This window comes from Tiliqua scincoides, chromosome 13 (assembly GCF_035046505.1).
Source record: "Tiliqua scincoides isolate rTilSci1 chromosome 13, rTilSci1.hap2, whole genome shotgun sequence".
NCBI classification, from domain to species: domain Eukaryota; kingdom Metazoa; phylum Chordata; class Lepidosauria; order Squamata; family Scincidae; genus Tiliqua; species Tiliqua scincoides.
The window spans coordinates 14,449,857-14,473,528 of NC_089833.1; the positions used below are offsets into that span (position 1 = coordinate 14,449,857).

The window sequence follows — 23,672 nt, forward strand, 5'->3', positions numbered from 1 at the left end:
GGAAAGCAGAAGGAAGATCTGTCAAACAGATCAACAGTTGGCTCAACTGTGTCAGGCCAGGAAGCAGAGTAGCTTTGAAGGGGCAGGGAAGAAACCAAGAACCAGTCTTGCACAACTTGTCCAGCAACAAAAACATGGGATAAGCCAAGTCTGATTGGGTTACATAGACAGCCCACTTCTACTCAAGCTCTTCCCCATGTCCATTTGATTGTATGAACAGCCTCTAAGTCAATTCAATTTGGAGGAAAAACCTGAATAGCGTACAAGCCTCCTTGATATCATGAACAAACCTTTTCAAGTTCTGCATAGCAATCTAGCAACACACACAATAAAATCTGGAATTTCTGACAAGTTATGGCTTGTCTGCCTCACTGCTACTGGCTGAGACTTGCTGTTATTACATAGGAAGTGAAGAGATGAGATTTGTCTCGACATTGAGCAATAAGTTTAACTTAAGTAAACTTATCTTGACATTTCACCTCTATTTTCTGACCATAGAAGCAGAGAAACCTCTTCTCCCCTACAACTAGGAACACAGTGGTTCTGCAGGGCTCACTGCATTCTAAAAGCTGATTCAGGAGCTTTATTTTGTCAGGCCTCATATTCATCCCATACATGTGCAGGCTGACAGTGTTTGTATGCACTGAAATATCCAAGTCTCGCATTAACAGTGCTATATGATTCAGATCTTGTTTGGGGATACATAATTCAGTGGTTTACATCCAGATTTCCTACTGTGTCACACAAAAATCCTTTTCACCCCAGTACCTTCAGTAATGACATCGCTTTATATACAATATAAACTGGAGGAAAAGTTCATTATGGGTTACAAGTCATAGTAGGTATGTGCAAGCTCTTGGTTTTAGAGGAAGGCTGCCTGATTGCCAGATGCAGGGGAGGGCACCGGGATGCAGGTTGTGTCTGTTGTCTTGTGTGCTCCCTGGGGCATTTGGTGGGCCACTGTGAGATACAGGAAGCTGGACTAGATGGGCCTTTGGCCTGATCCAGCAAGGCTCTTCTTATGTTAATGATCTGAATATTTGTATTAGCAGCCATTTTTGCTCCCAGAATAGAAATGGTTAAAAAGGGTGGTAGGAGATAGCCAAGAAATTTACTTCTGCTTAGATTCTCTCTTTAGGCCCACACGGTCCATAAGATAGAACTCCTTTGAGAATCGGTTGGCGATGACGTGTGCAAGAGCTTCTTCAGTAGCAGCTCCCACTAAGTGGAATTCCCTACAGTGCAGCATGTCTGTTTCCCACCTTGCCAGTGTTTCAGTGAAGGTCTCATTCTTCACACAAGTCTTTTCCAAGTTTTCCTAATTTGTTATTCTGTTATTTATGTCAATATCTCATAGGCTTTCTAGTTGCTGCTGTTGCTTTTTATATTAGTTTTTTTTGTTGACACTCTAAACCACCCGCAAAGGGAAAAAGGTGGCATATATTTTTTAAATAAAGGTTTGTACAGATTTTATTTTTGAGGGGGAATTTTGTTCAATGCCATCTCTCTCAAAAACATTTGGAACTCTTGACTGTATTACAATCAGAGGGTATCAAAAACCAGCACACATACATTATATCAGCATACTGCTTGGGGTTGGGGGAGGAGGGCAGCAAAGAAGAAGTAAATCTCACCAACTGTCCAATCCTGTCCAGACTATCCAGAAAATATTTCACCGATTCACCCTGTTGAGAGAAAGAGGACATTTGTGACGTATTCTCACTTCTGGAGAAGGCCTTCACAGCCAAAACCATTTCTTACACCAAAAAAGCATATTTGCTTTACTACACCATGCTGACATTTATTTGCAGAATAAGCAGCTGCAGTTCTGAATTATGTACTGCTTCCAAGATAGTTACAAGAAGGAAAAAGGGCGACACTATGCTATAATAAACTGCAGTCTGTAGCCAATGAAACAGGAAGACAATCAACATAGCCAGAACAGAAGAGATACTTCAGTGTGGAGAGCACCCTAAAATATCAAGCCTGTTCCCACTGCAAAAGAAACTAGAAGATTTGGAGCCACAGTTTAAACGTTCAGGATTCAGCCATTAAAAATGGGTCCGATGTCTATTTCTTCCAACTGTTTATATTCTTCTCAAGATACTGGGGAGCAACTTTACCAGCCCTAGTTGCTGTAAAGGTGATCTCCTGCTCTTTTTCCTCTTTTTCGCAAACTCCTTAGTTTCCCGGCACACGTTGGGAAGCAGAGCTTGAGCCTTTTTGCGACCCACCAAAAATTGGCTCATGACCCATGGTGGGTCCTGACCCACTGTTTGTGAAACACTGGTCTAGGGTAAAACCACAGCTAGAGACGCTCAATTTGTCCACCAATAGTGGAAATCCACAGTTTACACCAGTTACTGTGTAGTACACATGCAAGTCAAGAAATACAAGCTTGTGGGCAATTGAACATTGCCCTCCTATAAATAAACATCCTAGAATTTAACAAAATTGAATCCCAAAGTAAACATAACAAGTTTCATAATTGAAATATCCACCTAATTTGCTTGCCCTGCCTTAGCATTAGTTCTCATCAGTTTTCTCCCTCTAGCCAATAGTAGTAAGGAATACTGAAAAAGAACATCTCAAATATAGCTGCCCTAGTTCAGAAGTCTATGGTTTTTAAAAAAAAAAATCACAAAGCTATGCATTTTATGATCTACTTGAAAAGGTTAGATGCTCAGTTCCCAACTGCAGATTACTTGGCTATGTTCAAGATTATGTTCTCATTAACATCCTGTTCCTCCTACCCAAAGAGTTAACACAAACTTGAATGATTCATTTTAGTATCGTCCATCTTCTCTAATGCTGAGTCCGTGCCAAATGAGACCACATAGGAGTTGCTGCTCCCATTGCTGAGAAGCCGAAATGAGTCACTGTACATCTGGGAATTGGAAAGTCCAGAACTATGAACACCAGGCCTGAAATAAGCCAGACCCCACAGTCCAGCATTAGTCAAAGCTTCATATCTTGTTTTACGTATTTCTAGCCTGCACTGTGAACCTTCTTATTGCACTGGTGCTAAAAGGCAACATGTGTGTGATTTTAATTTGCGACATGTAAAAGGTTAACAAGAAACAGAAAACTTTGCACAGCACATTAAACACTTGGAACACTCACCCTGGATAGCAACAAAGATTGAGGAAGCACCGAAAGAGACAACTTGGAACCATTATGTTTAAGTTGTATACTGTCTTGCAAAAACATTTTAAGTAAAGTATTTTATATAACAAAAACATGTTAACAGGACTTCATTATTATAAAGCACTTATAGGAGATGAATTCTCCAAGACGACTCCCACAGAAAAAACCGAATTATCTGTTGTTGCCACAGGTTGAAGCCACACAGATTTCAGCTATGACTATCTTAAATTCAGCTTTTAAAAAACATCTCTCCACACGCTCAGATTATGCTTCCATGAAGTTTAATTACTAAATTTAGAACAGACTGTTTAAGGTTAAATCTAGGCCAACATTTGGCAAGGAAAAAGCTGAAGTGAGAAAATTCCAGATATATAACCATACACAAACACTTGAAACACTTAAAATAACTTTGCATTTTTACATCTTTTTATCAAACAGCAAGGCATAATTGAATTGCGTTCTGCTGTTCTGATTAAGCAAGTAAAGCCAGAAGACTATGTATATCTACTGAGAATGAACTTTACCCTACAAAGAGAGACTGCTACAAAAATAGGCTTCATTTTAGCAAACTCTTCAAGCAGAATCTTGCTAGAGACACATGACACTTGACTGCCTAAAACTCGTGTCCATCAACAAGACAGCACCTAACCGATTCAGGAGAAAGCAAATACTGTATAAAAGGACGAGTCCTTCAATACCTTTCTGGGCTTCTAGAGCTATATGATGCAAGCATCTTGTATACAGCTGTTTGCCCCAAGAATTCAGATGCCCCAAATATCAGATGACAAGAAAACCAATACCTGTTCTCAACAGCCTGCTAGTTACACTAAACAAAGTGTCACATGAAAATCAGACTGTAAGAATCACACCTTCACTGTATTTTTCCGAAGCAAGCATGCATATTGGAAATCCACCCCCCTCATCCTGAAATTACTGACAAGTTTAAGCTGCCTTTGATAAGGTTAAACAAGCCAGTGTCATGATCTGGGTGCTATAACCAAAAAGGCTCTGCTAGGTCTCCCTGCCAAATGCACATCTGCACATTTCAACACACATACTCCTCTTGCCATACTGCTTTATATAAGGTAATGAATAAGAACTTTGTACAAACATACTAAACAGTATAATTATGTGCTGTGTTATATACTGCAGCTTTAACAGAGAATGGAAGGTTGCCGTGAATTCCAACAAGCTTCTCAATTCTTTTTAAGCTTGCTTGTTCAGACAGTGTATTTGCATTAGATTCTGTCTTGATGCAGAATACAGAGGGCCCAGAGGCAAGTCTAAAGCAACAAGTGACACACTGTTTTATTAAGGCCTTTCCATGACAGGTTGCAGGAGTCCTATGCTTGGCTGATTCAGAGTGCACTCTGCCATTAAATGCTGTAGAATGATCTGTATCCTACACACTTGAAGGTACTTCCCAACATAAAGTCACAAGGTAACTGCTTGTTCCGTACTCAGACAAATACCCCCCATTTCAGACCTGGGGGGGGAACAAATGCATTTTCTTCCTAAATACGTAGTTCCGAATTACCTTCTCCTCATTTACATTGCTTCTAGCAGTTGCTCAAGGAATCTGGACTGTGAAGTGTCTCTGGGGGCAAAAGAAACAAAATTGTGCAGCAACCAAGGAGAATACCTCTGCACACCTGTTTAGAAATCATATACCATCCTTGTTCCAGGTTAAGAAGACATTTCAGCTAAACTTCAAGCCTTTGAGGCAAGATTAGTCAATGAAAATTAATCTAGCATGGCCACATTTTCTCATCTTTAAACAAATATTGCTACAGATCTACTTTCTAAATCCGGCTACACAAAGATGATAGGCTGCAAACATTACCTTTTGTGTATAAACTCCTAAGCGGCAAGTCCTGACAACACTACCCAAGGACACTGGCTTACACAAACACAGGCTGCAGATTGCATCTGCAAACACCACACTGGTTTGAAACTCAAATCTTCAACATGATGAATTTTAACTAGCTACACCATCGGTTTCACACAACTGCCTTCTATAAAATTCACAGTTTTAACACTCGCAGTCAAAAGCAAGCAGCTAAGACAGAATACTGCACAGGTGTTAAATGGCTCCTCCTCTTTCATACATACACTCTTTCATACATACACAAATAGCTTCCATACACACTTGTTAAAGTGATGTTTTAGCAAAGCTGCTAATTTAGATACTTCTGTACAAAACTCCAGATTTCAGCTTGAAAACTTCTCTTTATATAAAGAAACATTGCCGTGAGTAGCAAAGATTATGTATCTGAACAAAGGGTTAGATTACTGAATTGTAGTATAGTTGTATACTAATAAATCCAAGCAGGAAAATGATCCAACAGTTTACATAAGCAGACACCCACGGCATGTCAAATCCATGGGTGCCGATCCAGTGGATAAGGAGGCTCAACTGTACTTTTCAAACACCAGCAACAGGAGCCAAAAAGGTGTTAAATATAAAGAAACAGCAAACCAACAGCCTGACCAACCACTGAGGTTTGAGTTAATTGTGGTGGGCAAACTAGAAACAAAGACATTTCTCACTCACACTTGTCTAGTGAGTTAAGGCAGCTTCACAACCCATGGCTGCAGTTGTGAATTAAGGCTATCCCGAGGGATGCACATGAATCCTGAGGCTAGGAACTTCTCTTTTTAGCTGCAAGGACACCCTACCATATTCAATCAACTGCACACTTGGGGAAGAATGGACCACCACCAAGTGACTTCACAGTGACCAACTAATTAATACACGTCTTTTTGGACTAGGGTAGACAGATTTATATCGCATTTTTGAGCTTTCTAAGGAGGTGTGCATAGGCTTCCAACACAGATAGCAGTAGGATTCATGCTTTAAGGTTACATAGTTTGCAGTGTGGCAAATTGTGGCATGAAAATATTCACATCACCCATGGTGCATTAGGTCTGGCAAAAAAAGGAATTCAGAGATGCCCTTAAAATTTTTTTTTTTTTACAGAACAACAAATAACCAGAACCCTGTTTGCTATTATAAGGGAGCTATTAGGAGAGATCCAAAACGGTTGGCTCAAATGCATTACATAAAGGTAATCTATTAAAGGCCATTTATTCTAGTCACTTTCTAAGCTCGTTTGCCAGACTTAAGTGAATAAATGGAGTTCAGTTAAGCTGCTTCTTTTGGTGATGTGGTCAGGTAAGTTACCCTCTCAAGACACATACCCTACAGTTTATTTAGGAGTAGAGCCAAATGAAGTACAATTCCGCCACAGTCTGAATTGCCGAAATCAACATGGCAAACAGAGAAGACATTTGAAAGGTGTCAGTAAACTGCTACTCAAAGCAATGTTTTTTCACCTTCTCATAAAGAGAACACCTTGAAGGATGTTTCCGGAAGATTTTTTTTTTTTAAAGAGACATTAAACAAACAGTTGAGTCAATTACACAGTTGCTTCACATAGCTTCTTTTCTTCAAACATAGCTGCAAACTGGAAAAAAGTTGATTTGGGATATATTGCTTTGGCAGCAGTTTAAGAAACCATCCTCTTCTCAGTTGCCAGTTCATGCTGAAAACAGCTCATCCTCCTTTTATAAAAGGATGCAGTCTAAAGAGAAAGAATGACAGATTCATGGTGGTAGACTTCTAAGCATGTGAGAAGAGATGAACTGTAACCAAGTCTAAAAATTACACTGCTACTGACTCAGATCAGTGGCCCATTTAATATCAACCTGAGCAGCGAATGGGCCAGTTCAGACACTTCACAGGAGGACAGCCAGTGAGAGCAGAAGCTAAACAGGCCACAATTACCCAAAAGCAACCAGCATTTGGTGATCATCAGCACTGCAAATCCTGACTTGCTAAACAACCCACAGTAAAAAAATAAATCATGGCCCCATGTGACATCTGATCTGGCCAGTGACTCTCCAGAGTTTAGACAAAGACTCCTTCCTGTTTGATGGTGTATGTTTTTTCACTGGCAAACCTGCAGGTGAAAGCTGGAAATTATTGCTTTTTATTCAGATAAGTACCTACTGTCAAGAACAGGAATTTATGCACAGTGCTCTAATTTATCCGCATTAGAGGAAACACCCAGTATACCTGAACTCACCTAAAAGGTTTTGCAAAGGTATGCAAAGCACAGATGTGATCTTCAACAGTCAGGTCAGGTATCCTTAAAGCCATTTCAGATTTGAAACCAAAGTGAAATATTTATACATAAAGTTTCTCTGTAGAGGACAATTTCAGCATACAGGGCATTGCAAGGGTGTATGCGACTTTATAGTGTCAAATTTATTATGCTGTACTTCACAGATATATTACATATGGTATACACAGAAACAGTTGCTTGACAGTTAATTAGTATTAGACCAAGTGCTCAAAATGTTCCCCACTGGCAACTATACATCGCTAACATCAATGACTAAGAGATCTGAAGACATCCACCAACATGTGCTGGGATGGTTCCACAACATCTCTTCAATGCCTTGCCTTAGATGTTTGAGAATAGCAGGTTTTCTGCAATGTAGTATGTATAAATTAAGAGTTCATTAGAATGTGTTAACTTTTTTAGAGACACTCAGTATACATTGCAGCAAGCGATCAGGAAGTGAAAGCTGGAATTTCCACACTTGCTAATTATGTTAGTAGTCCATATCACCACTTTAGACAGGAAAATGCTTCTCATAACTCTGAGTACTTAGTGATTTGAAAGGCAAAGTCTAGCCAAATAAGATAATCCTTATGCTAACAGAATGCAAGATGTTCTAGAAGAATCTACTTCAGTACTGTACAGTTCGTCACACTTCATCAAGCACATGCTCTTGAACAAAGCTTAAACAGCACAAGAGCGCAAGTTGCTTCAGTTTGTTCCTAATAATGCACAATTACAATTATAGGATATGCTACAATCAGCGACAACAAAAATGGATCAAAAGATGCAGAAGGTGCAAAAGAGAGCGACTAAGATGATTACGGGGCTGGGGCACCTTCCTTATGAGGAAAGGCTACGGCGTTTGGGTCTCTTCAGCCTAAAAAAGAGATGCCTGAGGGGGGACATGATTGAGACATACAAAATTATGCAGGGGATGGACAGAGTGGATAGGGAGATGCTCTTTACACTCTCACATAACACCAGAACCAGGGGACATCCACTCAAATTGAGGGTTGGGAGAGTTAGAACAGACAAAAGAAAATATTTCTTTACTCAGCGTGTGGTTGGTCTGTGGAACTCCTTGCCACAGGATGTGGTGATGGCGTCTAGCCTGGACGCCTTGAAAAGGGGATTGGACAAGTTTCTGGAGGAAAAATCCATTACAGGGTACAAGCCATGATGTGTATGCGCAACCTCCTGATTTTAGAAATGGGTTATGTCAGAATGCCAGATGCAAGGGAGGGCACCAGGATGCAGGTCTCTTGTTATCTGGTGTGCTCCTTGGGGCATTTGGTGGGCCGATGTGAGATACAGGAAGCTGGACTGGATGGGCCTATGGCCTGATCCAGTGGGGCTGTTCTTATGTTCTTAACTACAATTCCCAGGAAGCCTTGCAGGTCTCTTGTTGTCTTGTGTGCTCCCTGGGGCATTTGGTGGGCCGATGTGAGATACAGGAAGCTGGACTAGATGGGCCTATGGCCTGATCCAGTGGGGCTGTTCTTATGTTCTTATGGATCAAATGCTAGCAGTGTCACCAAAGATCCACCTAGTTCAATCTTCTAACACCTACCAGGCAGATGCTTCTTAGAACTTACAAATGGACTGAAGGTAACAGCGATCCCACTAGCTGTGAGCAAGTTCTAGATGCAAGGGTGAGTGTTCAGATGGTCTCTGAACATACATTGCAAAGTGAATCTGCCACAAACGTTGACTTCAACATTTCTGCTCCATTTAACACAATATGAGACTTTTGTTCAAGCAAAATGCTTAAAATAAGGCATTTTACTTCATGACTGAAGTTCATTCCCCCTCCCTTGAAGACCGCACCCTGTGACACTGGTTAATTTTAGCTGAACTGGAACGCAAAGTGGCTCCTGTTCAGGATCTACGAATTGTCAGAGCCTTACTGAAGTCACCTAGTCATGTTTAAACATGCAGAGCTACCACGAAGGAGAAACACAAGTTGCTTAGGATGCCTAAAAGTGTGATGCTGTCATCTACGTATCTGAATCATTCATCAATCCTTACATTTGTATGCTTTTCAGTGACTTTCCACAGCAAGTGAAGACCTTCTGACAGGTACTTAAGAACTCCGTTAAGAGCCAATACTACAAAATCCCTTAAAAGGACTTACGCACCCTTAACTTTACACCCAAGGATGACTTTTGGGGGGGGGGATGACTACCACACTGGCTCCAATGTATCCTTCCCCATTACTGCCACTATCTCCTTTTTTCTGAGACGCCTAACTAAAAATCTTTATTTAATCAGTTTATAGATTTGCCACAGAAATACGAGACTATTTCACAACAATTCAAGTTTTCCTCCTGAATTCCTGCATAGTCATACATAAGCCGTTTCATCAAAAGCCAAAATCTGCCTACTGAACTGAGTTTTATCTGCACATTATCAGAGCTTTTTAGCTTCTGGGACAGAAAAAGAGCAGGCTTTGCTAGTGATTTAACCACTGTTTGGTTCTGGCTCAGCAGGAGTTTGATCGGCTGTTTCCTCCCCAATTTCTCACAATCTGTGCCAGAATTTCCTGCTGGGAATGGAAAGACTGTTCACAACAAGTCCAAGCTGCCACTAAACCTTTATGTCCAATTCAGTGTTTAAATATCAAATAGCAAAGACTGTCAATAGTTTTGCAGCAAGACCAAGTTGTTTAATTACCCTGTCAGAAGGAAATACACTGTTTTCTAAACAAAGCAGCTCTTAGTAATCAAATATTCAAAATATGTAGACTGCATACTAGGGCTCAGAAGATAAAAATGTATAACGTAAGCAACATGCCCCAATGCCTTTCAAGTAGTAGCTCCTGCATACATAAAGTTTTGTTGCCTATGAAGTCCACATTTAGTTGTGAATACATTTCTGCATTTGGAGTACCAAGTCTGAGACTTAAAAAAAAAAATCTTTTTGGTGCTGGCTCTGCTTTTTTGACTTCTGGTGAAGAATGTGCAACAGGCTACCTGTCCTCCCTAGGTAGATTAAAGTGGGAGGGCAGGTGGCCTGTTGCGTATTTCTTCTGGTGAAGAATGTGCAAGAAAACTGATCCCCTTCCTTCTCAATCAGCTAGCTGCAGTTGCCTGGTGAAACCTGCTGCCCTGAAGCTTAGACATGCGCACCAGCCAAACTACAAAATGGCCCCATGTATTTTGATTCAGGTTATTTCTGCATACCTGCCTTTAGAATAGCATTAGCCAGTGCTCTGCATTCCTCCATGCTGGGGGAGGGGATGGTCACAAGAGGCTGGTGCAATTATTTGGATAATTAGATAGATCAGTTTTGGCCTTGAGCAGCTTTCAGTAACAAGAATATTCTCCCCCAAATGAGAATAACTCCAAGTCCACACGTGTTCCTTTAACTAATTACTGTATCTTATAACTTTGAGCTAAGTCTATGAAGACCCACTGAGAACAGAAGGGTGTGAAGTGTGAGCTAGAAAACCTCTGGTTCAGATTTGATCTTGGTGTGGGTGGCCTTAAGCAAACTGCTGACTCCCAGTCCACTCCCTGCAATATGGAGATAATACCCATCTGCCTTTTGGAACAGAGATAAGGATTAATGTGAATGAATACGAAATGTTTTGCACACCCAAAAGGATGAAGCGTTCCAAAATTCTTCCGGTCACAATATGGGAGAGTTTATCTAAATGCAACACAATACCACCCATGTCAACCAAGATAGGCCAATTCTATGCTTGGGATCATTAGGAAGGGTATTGAGAACAAAACGGCTAGTATTATAATGCCGTTGTACAAATCGATGGTAAGGCCACACCTGGAGTATTGTGTCCAGTTCTGGTCGCCGCATCTCAAAAAAGACATAGTGGAAATGGAAAAGGTGCAAAAGAGAGCGACTAAGATGATTACGGGGCTGGGACACCTTCCTTATGAGGAAAGGCTACGGCGTTTGGGCCTCTTCAGCCTAGAAAAGAGAAGCCTGAGGCGGGACATGATTGAGACATACAAAATTATGCAGGGGATGGACAGAGTGGTTAGGGAGATGCTCTTTACACTCTCACATAATATCAGAACCAGGGGACATCCACTAAAATTGAGTGTTGGGCGGGTTAGGACAGACAAAAGAAAATATTTCTTTACTCAGCGTGTGATCGGTCTGTGGAACTCCTTGCCACAGGATGTGGTGATGGCGTCTAGCCTGGACACCTTGAAAAGGGGATTGGACAAGTTTCTGGAGGAAAAATCCATTATGGGGTACAAGCCATGATGTGTATGCGCAACCTCCTGATTTTAGAAATGGGTTATGTCAGAATGCCAGATGCAAGGGAGGGCACCAGGATGCAGGTCTCTTGTTATCTGGTGTGCTCCCTGGGGCATTTGGTGGGCTGCTGTGAGATACAGGAAGCTGGACTAGATGGGCCTATGGCCTGATCCAGTGGGGCCGTTCTTATGGTCTTAACTACAATTCCCAGGAGGCCTTGCAGGCATCTTGTTATCTGGTGTGCTCCCTGGGGCTTTGGGTGGGCCGCTGTGAGATACAGGAAGCTGGACTAGATGGGCCTATGGCCTGATCCAGTGGGGCTGTTCTTATGTTCTTATGTTCTTATTTGAGTCAATAAAGCACAGGCAAGTACTTATTAGAAAGCAATAAATTCCTTTCAAATACACAGACAGAAAATATGGGGGCTGGAAAGAATCACATAAGGATTACAAATGAATTCTTATTCTGGTAGCTACCAAAAAAATTAAGAGGACAGAGGCTGGACAATGTAGCTAAGATACAATGAAGCTTTTGTGCAAGCAAATCTGTGTGACAAAAGAGAGAGTGGGACTTACCAGGAGACACAGATGGGAGGAAGCTAGCTAGTGTGCTTTAGGAAAGAAAAAGGGAAGCTGAGAAAATACTGCTATTATAAAATCCACCCACACAGTACTAAAAGGCTCAAGGCCCCAGACATGGATTCATAGCCAAAACTTTGATGCACTGAGTGCAAAGTATGCTATAACAATAAATGCCCAGAGAAAGATCCTGTGGTCACGTAGCAAGGTCATGTTCCATTTCTATTGGACTATGGTCAGTCAGCACAAGATTCATGCCACTACCAAAAATCAAATTACTAACTCTACATTCACCAAGTTAGATAATCTATATGCTGTTATTCTTACCTTTAGGAAGTCACACCCAAGCTTGCTTTGAGTCACCTTCATAGTTTTGAATAATTTTCTAGACAAATTCCAGTATGGACGACTGGGTAACCAAAAAACTACCAGATTAGAGAAGGCCATTCAGTGCTGTGGCTTTACTCACATCTAACCAAAACCACACCCATGATGCAACTGCACCCACAGGCATCAGCATGTAGGCTGGAGTCTGGAGGGAAATCTGAACGGTGGTCTGGCCAATTTTCAAACAAACTAGAACGATTTCAAAGTTTTGTCACTATGCAGATACAGAGCCATTTTTAAAGCTATTTTGCAGATGTTTGAGTAACCTGTTTATTGAATTATGCTAAGGAAGTTAACAAGTGTTAAATGGAATCACAGAACCAGGAGACTGGTTTGGTTCAGAAAGAGATGAAACTGGCGTTAAAAAAGCTGACAGACTATATTTGTTTACCTTTCAGGAAGACTTGCACCTTCTAGTCTCCAAATACCGGTTTCTCAACTTTATTTCAAGTTACTGCCCATCACTATTATATTATGGTACTAGTAAATTTACAGCATAGATTTATAGCTACAACTTGCTGGGACAGAGTCCATGTATCGAGTTCAGAAGGCTCCACTTAATTGGGAAGAAACTTGCTTTGTTTATCACAATCTGATGTACTTACCAGCTGATATTCACTTCGGCGGCTAAACGCCTCTTTAATTCCAGAATCCTGCCACAGACCGTTCAGGGCAGGTACGTACAACTGGAACACAGAAGGCTCAATCGGCATGCCAGCTTTATTTTCAAAGGCCATTAGAAACATCCCATGCTTCTCATTCTCTGTGTACTGCCAAGGGATTCCTAGCTTGTCCCGTGCATCAACCAGAACCCTGCAGCCCTGGAGAATCAGATAAACACAGAGAAATCAAAATGTTACAATACAATTAAACAGAGCTATGTAAAGTTTTGGGACAGTTATGCCAGTTAGCTGACCAGCCACTATTTGACTATGGTCATATATTCCACAAAATCAAACATAAGTGGCAGTTCATCTTTTTATTGCATCATAGCAACATCTGATAAAAATGGCATAAGTGAGAAGCCTTGTTCCAAAAACTGGAGAGTCAGTTACATATGCAGATACCCTCATTTAGAAGCAGGCACCCCTGTGCCTAGAAGAATAAGCGAACTAGGTGGTTGAGTGTCACAAAAGGGGAATTTTGAGAAAAGATTTAAAGGAAATAAGTTGCCCATTTTGTTACCATTCCAACACTTTAACAAGATTTGACTGGTATTTTACAGATTCTGTTGCCAAGTTTGTCCTTTACCCATCACAAGACAAACCTAACAAAAATGATTTGGGTCACATATAGGAATAAAATTCCTGAAGAAAAGCAGTTTTCAAGGAAGCTGGAAGCCTGATATATTTTCCCTTGAAATAATCAAATGTCAAGTGCAAAAATCTTTTTGTGCAACTGGTGAGCATCACTGAGGGGCAACCTTCCGGAAACAAAATAAAGTATTTTGCATAAGGAAACATTTGCAAAGGTTGGTACATTGGTAGCTTGTATGAAAAATCTAGAAAAACTGGGCAATTCTTGTCACAATAATTATTACAGGCTACCGCAACTCAAGGGAGTTTACCAGGTTCAGAGGCAATTTTCTGGGCAGTACGCTGACTGATCCAGCTTGGGCAAATCAAGTGTTATTTTTTTAGTGTCACATTTTTTAAGATCAGCATGATCTTTCCTACTGTACTCAAATTCGCCTCAGAGATCCTGGAAAAATATCCACTAAGCCATTAGCTATTAAATCCTTCCCTGAGGCCCCCAAACATATTACAATAATCAAAAGCAATCTGCAAGTTTAAACTAGATATCAGAACTGCAACATGTGTGTGGTAGGACTACAGCAAAACATGGAGATGCCTCATCGAGCTCCGGCAATGAACATTAAAATTTTATTTTTCTTAGCTTACTACTGCGGGAGCTCAAAGTCGCATCTCATAGAGCTGTTGAAGCAGTAGCAGGCTCATCTTGCACCCCGAAAAGCTACCAACAGATGCCTGATGCTGCAAACAGCACCGTAATTTCCCCCTCAATGAGGAGGTACTAAATCAAATAGAAATGCAAACCAAGCTAATGCTTATGATAAGCTGCTATATTTACTGTCATGCTGTGAAATTCTCATAATAGTACTTTCAACAAGGGCTCAGACACATAGTTAACAACCACTCATGGTAATATTTGTTGCCTGCTTGCCAAACGATTTCAGAGATACAAAGATATCAAATATTGATCCAGGGAAAAAGTTGTGTGAGTCTGTTGAGAAAAAGGTTTGTTCTGCTGCAACCTCCTTGCTCTTGAACACAGTCAAAAAAGGAGCACAGTGAGCTTGGCAGCTATCAGTCCATTATAGCTTCTGAACTGTGGGCATTGCCCTGTCCATTTTGTCAATAACTTTGTACAGATTATACAAGGGTCTCATTGCCCCACCATTAGCTTCAGCCTCTGGATATGTTCACACAGTCAAGGAGTAAACCTAAAGTTGAAGTTTCCCAAGGGATTCCAAGTGTCGGATAAACGATAACAAAAAAAAGTCTTCAAGGCCAGAGGTAAACACCCCCCAAAACCAGCAGAATACTCTCAGCAATGTTCAGCCAGTTTGCACTTGCTTCAACACAAGGCTGCCAGTTTGGCTTGGGTAGAAAAGGTATCCCCATTACCCCAGCACAAAAGGAGCAAGTCAAAAATGTCTTCAAGTAACCAATATGGGCTGGGTGCTTTCTAGTGCAGCTTCTCTAATGTAAACATTAAGCTATTACTTCACCACCATACAATGCAATCCTTCAGACATACTGTTCAAAAAGCATGACTTAAGTACAAGGCACAGAGTGCAATTATTAAAACCTAGTTTAAAAAGGGTTATCAACTCAGGTCCTGCAACTAGGATGACATTTCACTGAACTGAAATCATAAATTTAAAAACCTGCTCCTGGTTCCCTTGAACAGTTTTTGCCCCTCAAGAATGCCAGTGTGAGATTTACTGCTCTAGGTTAGGTTTTTCCATCTCAGAATAAACAAAACAATCAAGAAAACAAAGCAACTAATGTATGTCAGGCTCCTTAAGGAGTTCAATTTTAGCCAAACATCCATGGCGTACTTTATACCTCTTTACAACTTATCTGTCTTCATTCTAGGTGAAGAAAATTACCAGACTTGAAGTGATCTTAGAACAAATGACATTAAAAGGTTGATCAAGCTATTATATTACATTATCTTTCCCTCCCACAGCAAATTTCTCTACTGGGTTCTCTATTTCTAGCAGAAATGAGCAATCACGAGATATTTTCCATTGCCCTTTGCTTCATGTTTCACCCAGTTGGCAGACTGGTACTTAAGGAAAAAAAGTCCCACAGTGACACAGACGCAATCTACAATGCAGCCATGCTTCGGTTCCATTCACTGCTATCTTCCACTTGCCTCTTACTTTGGGCTGCAGATGTTCACATGGTGTTTCAGTCCATACAAGTCAGCTATGACCTTTCACCTGCTTAGGTGCCAGTACTTTAATGGTCTTTAACCCTTCCAGTTACTTCACTCAGGCAGCTTCCAGCTGATTTTAACTCCCAGCCCTGCCAGAAAGATTTTCTACACTGGGGAATGAGATCATAATTATTTCTTATCAGGACCACGCAAAACAGTAATTTTCTATATCATATTTCTTCTGTGGTGGTCATTCCCATAGAGGGTCTGCTCTTTTCATCCCACCTCCTCCCCCAAATTATTTCCCAATAGGAATACAGAGAACAGTAATTTACACAGGTGGGTGCTTTCTGTAGCAGACGAAGAAAACTTATTTCTACCTTTAATAAGGTAACAGATGTAGTACTTCTGAGAGCTACAAGATCACTTTGGAGATCTAATTACAGCACCCCATGCCACTCTATCAGCAGTGCTAAACTTCTTAGCTGGATATACAATTCAAAGCCTTCCTCATTTTAACTGGCAAATCAAAATCATACAAGGTATTTTTTCATCTTCTGATTATTATTATAGGAAGATGTTTCATTCCTACACTCTATGTTCTAATTCAAGCCTATGGGATTCAAACTGATCAGTATTTTACAGACTGAATTTTTGGTAGGTGCATTTTCTTTATCCTTGGGGATTGGAAATGATATTTCCAACACCCCCTACCCTTTCCACTAAATGCAGGGTTTTTGTTTAATATGCTGCCAAGTTTTTCAAACACTGTACATCACATTACTCAGTTCAACAGATATGCTCCAGGACTGTAAGTCACAAAAAGATAAGCAAGAGTATAAGAGAGTAGGCTTTTGAAATACTGTTAAGGGTGCAGGGTCTATATTTAGATCTGCACAGTGACCAGGGTGCACTGTGTAGTGTCGGAGAGATGGACATGTCATTACATGAGAAAGCAACTGGACATGTTTGCTTCCACAGTACTGAGAAGCGGACATGTCACTGCATGAATAAAACAACTGGGACATTATCTACCACAATCTTTAGAGAGCCAATAGAAGCTATTCACCTTGTTTGCATGGGAGGGGACTTAATGAACTAAAACAGTTCAGTTTTGCTTCTTCAGACAGCCTGCCCACATACTTCAAACACACTGCCTCTAGGCTTTATGAGTCTTGCAGACATAGAACTTAAGGCAAGCATCTTAAATAGCTCATATATTTCATCATTCAAAATGCTACTACTCCCCAGGTGAGTTGTGTAAACATCAAGATTATACTTCCAGCTCAATATACAAGCACTCACAGGAAAAGAAATTGTACTTAGTCCACAGGAACTTAAATAGGTGGATTAACTAGCAAATCTCTGAATTTGTGACAGCAGTTATGTCTGCAAACTATAAGGCGACTCTCTGGCTCCAGGTAAATCCAATGAAAAGGAGAAGGCTCAGAAGATAGTGGTCTTTAAAGGTAGGGACAGAAATTACAGTGGAACCTTGCCTTGGAAGCACAAACTAATCAGTAAGTACCACAGAGACGCATGCTCAAAATTACATGACTAGACTATACCTGGTGCATTAAAAACTAATAAAGTAATTTATAATATTCAGCCTTTAAACTGTTACCTATAATATTAGAGGTAGAAGACATTAAACATTAGTTCCTTGCCCTAGTTAAAAACACAGTCTGATCTGTGAACTGGGAACATAAGAGAAAACTTATACGATGAGCAGGATAGCAAGAGTTAAGCTCTGAAGTGAGAAGTGCATTTCCTACTCTCATTGCGGCTAGTCCTTCAAGGGTAGTGCTGAGGGTTGCTAACAGAGAGGCATGGATGAACGCATCTGGGCAAGTGTACCTCTCACAATGTTCTATTACACCCAAACTGCATCAAGTGGGTTTGCAGTATTTTTTGATGGGTGGGTGGGGGAGAATGCTTACAAGCTGTACAGCCTTAAGCACATCAAGAAACCAACCATATTGCTCAGCTCTTAAATTGACTGAACACACAAGTTATAAGCTAACTCCTAAAGGGCTGCCAAATAAACCTAAATATAGCTGCATGCACACTTAACCCATTATTTACTCCCACTGGGAGTAAGCTCCACTGAACATAGTGGTTAGTTACTATTCACAAATAGCCATTCAAATCCAATTTAGCTGCATTTAGCAAATGCTGCTCTCAAGATCTTGAACTTGTTTAACAAGTGTCTTCCTACACATTTTAAATACTTTATTAAAATAAAACCTTGCTACTTTTTGATGGCATCATTTAATTAGATCTTTAAAATTTTGCTCCTAGGTAAGGCAGCAAATGTTTAAAAATATAAAATCACTTACAAAAACCACAAATGGTGGGTGCCATGTTAGAAGAGTTTCTCTCACCTTTCCCACAAAGCAAGAAATGCGTCTTCCAAGATGGGACCTGATATGCCATGCGTAGCCTTCATCTAAGACAAAAATACTTTTTTCTTCAAGACAATTGTTTATTCATGTACAATCCCCCCCAATTTAATCCACTGATAGCTGACAATTCACCTATTCATATTTTTCATATTTACTATTCCAAATGATGTGTTGAACTAATGAAACCTGGGTACAGGACTCCTAACACTAGTTCTTCTCATCGAAAAACTACTTTGAAGCTTTGCCTTGATTAACAAGCAAAACCATCGTTAACCAATGACTATTTATCCAAACCAAACTGGTGTTTGGGGAGCTTGCCCCATAAATGCTAAGAAAACCAAAAATTCTAAAGCACTGCCTGCACTAAATGCAAAAGTAAATTTCGGATGAGGGGCTGACTTTCAGCAATTTGTAGCTGTGTCGTCCCTGTAACAGGGAGAGACTGGGATTGCGGGGCGGGGGGGGGGAGGCAGAGGACAGCTTGAGTTGAGAGGAATTTCAGTAAAAGAACCATTTGATTTACTTTACTATGTAAACCACTGTGTGAACTACTCTTGTTGGAAAAGTAGTATATTAATATTATTAATAACAGAAAAGTATCCAAATACCGCAACCTGTGCATAGAATTGACACGTATCTGGATGAAGCAAGTAAAAGTGCTGCCAATAGTAATTGGCGCACTAGGGACAATAGCAACACAATTTAACGAGTACTTTGCACAACTGGATGCCCCCGCAATAACACCAGTCGAATTACAGAAGACTGTTGTACTTGGCACAGCATCCATCCTTCGTCGGTACCTCATCTACACCTAGATGTCAGGCAGATGTCTGTGTGGATGAGGATTTATCAGCTGATAAATGCTGTGTTTTTTGTGTGCATACGATCATTATCAGCTGTGTTGTCATTTGATGTGAATAAAATTAATAATGATAATGGAGAGAAAAAATAATGACAATGTACTGCCATTATTTACAAAACAGCAATAAAAGTCTTATCCGCGTGAAAGCATCTCTATAACACACTAGCAACACTCAAGATAGGCCAATACAGGAAAACATTTTTAACCATCGGCTAAGTTAAAATTCTACTAAAGGGTTAAAGTCTTCACCCACTGTTTCAAGACACAAGATTATCAAACTTATTCTGAGCTGTAGTCAAGAAGGGGCATGTATAAAATCCATGGAAGTAGCAGAAAAGTCTTACTGAATTAAGTGGGACTGGCTCCTAGGAAAGTACTGCCTAGGGGCCAAATTCTATCCAATTTTCCAACACTGCTGCAACTGTGCCAATGGAGCATGCACTGCATCTTGTGGTGGGGCAGCAGTCACAGAGGCCTCCTTGAGGTATGGGAACATTTGTTCTCTTACCTTGGGGCTGTACTGCAGCTGCACTGGTGCTGGAAAATTGGATAGGATTGGGCCCTAGGACTGCAGCCTTATTCAGCCCACTTCTAACCTCTATTAAATAGTTCTCTGTCAAACTGACAGTTTTTCAAATAACCATAAAATTATCAGTATTAAGACTTATCCAGAAAAGGCTCACAATTCAACCAAAGTTGAGATCTCTTTAATGACAGCTTCTCCCTCCCCAAATCATGTAATATGCCCACCAAAATTAGACACTTTATTTAGGTCAGCACTTCCAAACTATGGGTCACAACCCATGGGTGGCTCACCAGCCCATCACAAACTGGAAGTGGCTCCCAGTTTGTGCCCCATATTGCCCTGCTGCTTCCCAATCAGTGTGGTCAGAACGTACCACAGATGATGTGGGTTGCAAAGGTGAGGACTTTGGGGACCATTGATTTCGGCTCATAAGAGATCTTGCTAAAAAATACTATGATCATGAAACTGTGCAAGTACTTTATTTTGGAGAATATTCTATCCTTCGTCCCTTACAGGGGCAATAAGCAATTAGAAAGTCTTTAGCACAATGCTGTGTTTGCTCTTAGAAGGTCTTTACAGATCCACATACCAGAGGCCATTACCCTTGGTCTTCTGCAGAGCAGAATAACCAGCAGCATAAAGGTCCCATCTCTGGAGTTTAGTGATCTGAAGAGAATATCAGTCTCTCTCAAACTGCGCATAACAGAATCCCGATTTGCCATACTCCTGGATGGATTAAAACAAATTGTCCCGCCCCCCCCAGCCCTCTGTGCATAGTTGAGTGTGCAGAATGGACCAGGGGTGTGGCAACCACAAAATGATAGAAGGCTACTATAGCAAGCCAACATTCGTGAACTTCCAACACTTAAGTTGGAGGGTATATAATATAATCCTTGCTTTGCCATACCAAAATAAATTGTGACCTTACAACTTCAGCCGTGGGAATATCCTGGCAAATGATTCTTATGACACTATCAGTCACATGGAACAACATTTCCCTATCAGCTTGCAAGTTATCCACAGGAATTCAATGCCACTTCTGAGATGCTTCACATTCCTAAATCCAACCCACAGGCAACCTTACTGTAAAAACAAAATCAAAAACGTGCGTGATGGTGCACCTCCTCCTACAACCACAGGATGACTTCTCCTTCCTTCTTGTGCTACTCAGTCACAATTACATCCAGTCTGCCCTTAAAGCAGTCAGTCCTTCAGGCCTCTGTTACACTAAGTCACCAATGCACCTCTCTTAATACTGTCCTACACACCATTTTCTCCTCTAACCACCATCCCATCCCATCCCATCCATCTCCTCCCATCCAATATCACTTTTAAAAGCTAAACTGGTTGACTCCCAATTATTCTTTCTAATTTGTGCCATATCTTCACGGTTTGTTTCCTGTTTATTCTCAGTTTTTAACATACCAACCAGTCATCACACCACTTACGGTGACCTCCTGTTTAGGGATAATTGGCCCATGAAACAAATGCATCATGAACCAACCCACAGAACCCTCATGTTGCCACTCCCACATTTGGCAGCAAGTCCCACCAAGACTGCACAATACACACCCAGACTGTGTACAGATGGCCCCCTATCTTCCATTCATCCTCCCCACCAATAGAGCATTCTGCATCTGTTCCACCTGGGTCTCCCTCCTGATAGGGCTGCTGCAAAGATGCAGAGAACAGGTCTATGGTCACACTTGTGCTGCTTTCCTCATTCAGCCAGATCTATGAAGTGTTGTTGTCTACTCACACTGGAGCACACCAGCCTCCCATATTCCGCCTTTCTCCTCAAAGTTCAGCCCTCCTAGATCAGAGAGAAGGCCTATCTTGCCCATTTCCCACAGCGACCAAGCAAACAAGGAAGGAAGGAAGCCCCCAAGCAGGGCAAACTAGGTGACAGCTCCCCCAATGCCCCTACTGACATTCTGAGACTGGAACTTCCATGTTCAGAGGCACTCTCTCTCAGATGCCATTGGCTGAGTTGGGGTAAGAAGTCAACTGCTTACTTTTTACCCTTTGCTTTGTAACTCTTTTCATCTTATGGCACACTGCAAAGGTGCTAAAACAAGCCACACAATCAGTTTCTTTGACAATTGACAAGGCACAGCACACCGCTGAAGGACGCTCCCAGTCCCCAATGGCACTGCTAAAGCATCACCCATCCCCAAACTCCCACAGTACCCCTACTGACCATTTGCAGCACACTAATGTGCCAAGGCACAGTGGCTGAAAAATCACTGGTCTGAAACCTCTGTTTTCATAGGCAGTTTCATAGCACAACCTGAGGGAAAAAAATGAGCCGCAAGCCCCCTCCTGAAAAAAGCCCTGGCATTCTGAAGTTAAAACCTCTACATTCAGAGCAAACCACCCTTTCTTTTTGGTCATGCCTCTCAACACAACATGGCAGAGAAGACAGCAGTTGCCCAGGCTTCTTCTCCTTCCCCATCCTGCTGCGGCTGAGAGTGGAGCTCCACATCCAGTGGCAGACTCCACGGCTTTGCCCCCAGCAGGCTGTTAAAGGGGGAGGTTGCTCCACATCCAGTGGCAGTCTATCTCAGAGCGCTGACTGCTGGGAAGGGGGTGGAGGGCCTGTTCTCCCCCCTTTTCCAGCAGTGCAGCAGCAGCAGAGAGCGGAGCCTCCACATCCAGGGGCAGTCTATCTCAGAGCGCTGACTGCTGGGGAGGGGGTGGAGGGCCTGTTCTCCCCCCTTTTCCAGCAGTGCAGCAACAGCTGAGAGCAGAGCCTCCAGGTCCGGGGCAGTCTATCTCAGAGTGTTGACTGCTGGGGAGGGGGTGGAGGGCCTGTTCTCCCCCTTTTCCAGCAGTGCAGCAACAGCTGAGAGCGGAGCCTCCACATCCAGGGGCAGTCTATCTCAGAGCGCTGACTGCTGGGGGGAGACTGTGCCCCCCTTTTCCAGCAGCAGCAGAGAGCAGAGCCTCCAGGTCCGGGGCAGTCTACCCGGCTTCCCCCCAAGCAGACTGCTGCAAGGGGAGGCTCCGCAGAGCGCTGGGGAAGGGGGTCGCGAAGAGCAGGCTGCCGAGGAGCGGAGCCCCCAGCCTGCGGCCCCACCTTGAGGACGTTCTCGTAGATGGTGGCGCGGAAGTCCTGCAGCGCCTTCTGGTCGAACTCGCGGCCGTGGATGATGCGCATCTGCTTGAGGAAGGTGGACTTGCCGCTCTCGCCCGCGCCCAGCAGCAGGATGCGCACCAGGCGCCGCACCGAGCGCCGCTCGCGGGCCAGCAGCGCGTCGATCTCGCGGCTCCGGCGCCGCGCCTCGCGCTCCGCCTCGCGGCTCCGGCCCTGGCCGGGGCCCTTCCCCTCGCTCGCCGGCCGCCGCTCCCCCCCGCGGCTGGGCGCGTCGGCCGGCAGCAGGCAGCGGCCCAGGCTCCGCACCACCCCGGACATGGCGGAGCCTCCGCGGACCAGCGGCAGCCTCCGCCCCGCCGCTACGCGCCCATCGCCCGCCGCCTCAGCCGTCTCCCCCGCGAGCGCATGCGCGGCCCCGCCCCAACCGCCGTTAACGGTCACTTCGGAACCACCCGCGGGGGGAGCGCGGAACAGCCCCGCCGCCCGAGCTGCTGCCTCCCTCCCTCGCTACGGGTTCTTCCTCAGGCCGCACCCACCCAGTAGGCGGGGCGCCCTGCAGCGTGGGGCTCCTCTGATTGGGCGCCGCACCCATCCATCCAGGCGCGCGCCGGCCGTTCATTGGTTTTTGGGGGCACGTTGGGTGGAAAGGGGCGGGGAGGGGCAAAAAAACGACGTGTGAGTGACTCCACCGGCGGCCAATCAGAGCGGCAGAGACGCTGGAGGTGGGGAAAAGTGCTGGGAGGGGAGCAGAGTAGCCCACGTGACCCGTGTGAGAAGGAGTTTTCCCAGCGTGGGAATGAAATAAGGGAGGCGGGCGCTTTTTCACGATTGGATGGGGGTTGGATGACATCACCAGGCGGAAAAGTTGTGAATGGAAAAAGGGCGTGTCCTGGAATGGCGCATTC

The 23,672-nt window shown here is 42.9% G+C and overlaps 1 protein-coding gene across 1 annotated transcript in view; it reads right to left on the minus strand.

Moving 5' to 3' along the window:
• GNA12 (G protein subunit alpha 12) overlaps positions 1-23,248 on the minus strand; it is a 33,920-nt gene extending 10,672 nt beyond the window's left edge. Inside the window, exons 1-3 of the mRNA XM_066640355.1 lie at positions 22,750-23,248; positions 13,075-13,290; positions 1,635-1,685 (exon numbers count right to left, since the gene is read on the minus strand). Coding sequence (XP_066496452.1) covers positions 1,635-1,685; positions 13,075-13,290; positions 22,750-23,085 — 603 coding nt within the window. The 5' untranslated portion in view covers positions 23,086-23,248. The remainder of the gene's footprint in view (positions 1-1,634; positions 1,686-13,074; positions 13,291-22,749) is intronic.
• Between the last annotated feature and the right edge of the window lie 424 nt (positions 23,249-23,672).